Here is a 1,727-nt window from a genome sequence, read left to right as displayed (position 1 = left end):
AATCGTTTTATGGTTGTAGTTGTGTTTGACAATAACATCTATTTTGTATTTTCGATATATGTTTTGAACACATCTTATGCTTTTTATAATTTAAAATCGCATGAATGAATTAGAGATCTTTGAACAAATCTTATGCTTTATTATAATTCAAAATCGCATGTATTAAAAGAGAAATCGCATGTGAAAAATGATATAAACTAAATATAAACTGATGCATATAAAATCACTAGTTTATAATACTAAAATCACATGTGAAAAATGATATAAATAAATGAATATAAAACCGCATGTGTTTCGTATAAATTCGCATTTACATTTAAAAAAACATTACTCATCCTCATCATCTTCATCTCCAGACACCTCTTCCCACTGATCTTCTTCTTCAGATCCATCATCACTACTGTAATCTTCAAAGTCATCTTCCTCTTCGTCGTCTTCACCCTCATTGTCTTTGTCTCTCAAACCATCTTCAATCTGGACACCCTTCATCTTCTTTTTTCCCTGTTTACCTTGTTGTTTGGCTTTAAGCTCGCCGCAAGTCCGAATGTCATGACCTTTTTCATTGCATACGCTACATGTCCTTGACTAAGACAGGTTGATCAAGTTGCTTGGTTATGCGACTCTGATCAACTCTCTCTTTAAGCTGCATCATTTGATCCCTCACTAAGACAGGTTGATCAAGGTCGAAAATCAAATTACTAACCAAATACTCCCCTGTGTGGATGATTTCACGAGCAATCCGTTTAGCCTTGTGTTGCACATCCTTACCACCAATATTTAGATTATACTTCACATTTAACTCATTGGGCACCACATCCTTCGTCCATCTCTTCGTAACATATTTGTTTGGAATTTCTTTAACACCAAACATCTTGAAAAGAAAATAGATGTGTTTACATAGCAGCCCATACTGCTCAAAACGGAAACAGCTACACTGTGCAATTACATCATTTTCAAGATTCTTGAACCACACCTAGCAAATAACCAAAAAAAAAATAATAATAATAAAATTTAAAATCGCAAGTATAAACATAACAATTTCGCATGTCTAAACAATCATGTAAGTGAGTAAATTAATATCGCATGTGGAACATAACAATTTCGCATATCTAAAAAATAATGTAAAATGAATAAACTAAAATCGCATATGTAATGTAACAAATTCGCATATCTAAAAAAACATGTAAAATACCTCCAATAAACCATCTCCATGTGCTTTAAAGTCCTTCAACAATATTCTGATACGTGGACCTTCAACTTTGGTGTCCATCGGCAAACATTCGGAAATTGTTCCATGTATCTCTAATTGCTGATCAAAAAATATAGACCTGGTGTAGATCTTAGCAGCATCTTTTTCCAAGGTAGTTTGACTCCAAACAGCTGGCTCAGTATATCTTGAAATATGATCATTTTTTCTATGATTGAACCTTTGTACATCCATTGCCCCATCAAAATGATTCATAAACTCTACGAGTGTGAGTTGTGAATTAGCAACCAGACAAAAAAATGGTTCTCACTCTCTGATCTTGAAGTTGTTCTCATAAGACCTGACATTGGCTCATGCCGGTAAAAAGCCGGAATCCACATAATCTCATCCCAAACATATCATCAATCCATTTGTTTTCAGTAAGACCAAACTCAATCATCACCAACTTCCACTGTCTCTCGAATTCTTCGGGCTCAATCGAATCAGTCCAAACAATGTCGCACATCCTCCTTTTAAACTC

The 1,727-nt window shown here is 34.4% G+C and overlaps 1 protein-coding gene across 1 annotated transcript; it reads right to left on the bottom strand.

The window, feature by feature from the left end:
• Positions 1-327: 327 nt before the first annotated feature.
• LOC110902235 (phosphopantothenoylcysteine decarboxylase subunit VHS3-like) lies at positions 328-871 on the bottom strand. The gene is made up of 2 exons (XM_022148942.1): positions 704-871; positions 328-585 (listed from the first exon to the last, which is right to left on the bottom strand). Exons 1-2 carry the CDS (start codon positions 869-871, stop codon positions 328-330), a joined length of 426 nt encoding a protein of 141 aa, XP_022004634.1.
• Positions 872-1,727: the final 856 nt, after the last annotated feature.

This window comes from Helianthus annuus, chromosome 13 (assembly GCF_002127325.2).
Source record: "Helianthus annuus cultivar XRQ/B chromosome 13, HanXRQr2.0-SUNRISE, whole genome shotgun sequence".
NCBI lineage: Eukaryota > Viridiplantae > Streptophyta > Magnoliopsida > Asterales > Asteraceae > Helianthus > Helianthus annuus.
Note: the sequence above shows the minus strand (reverse complement) of the source record. Positions and strands in the feature narration are given on the sequence as shown.

Bases quoted from the DNA above. Each gene is read 5' to 3' on its own strand.
- LOC110902235 (XM_022148942.1), bottom strand. From the start codon at position 871: ATGTTTGGTGTTAAAGAAATTCCAAACAAATATGTTACGAAGAGATGG. The intron at 586-703 runs GTTAGTAATTTG...AACCTGTCTTAG, and splicing joins TCCACACAGGGGAGTATTTG to TCAAGGACATGTAGCGTATG.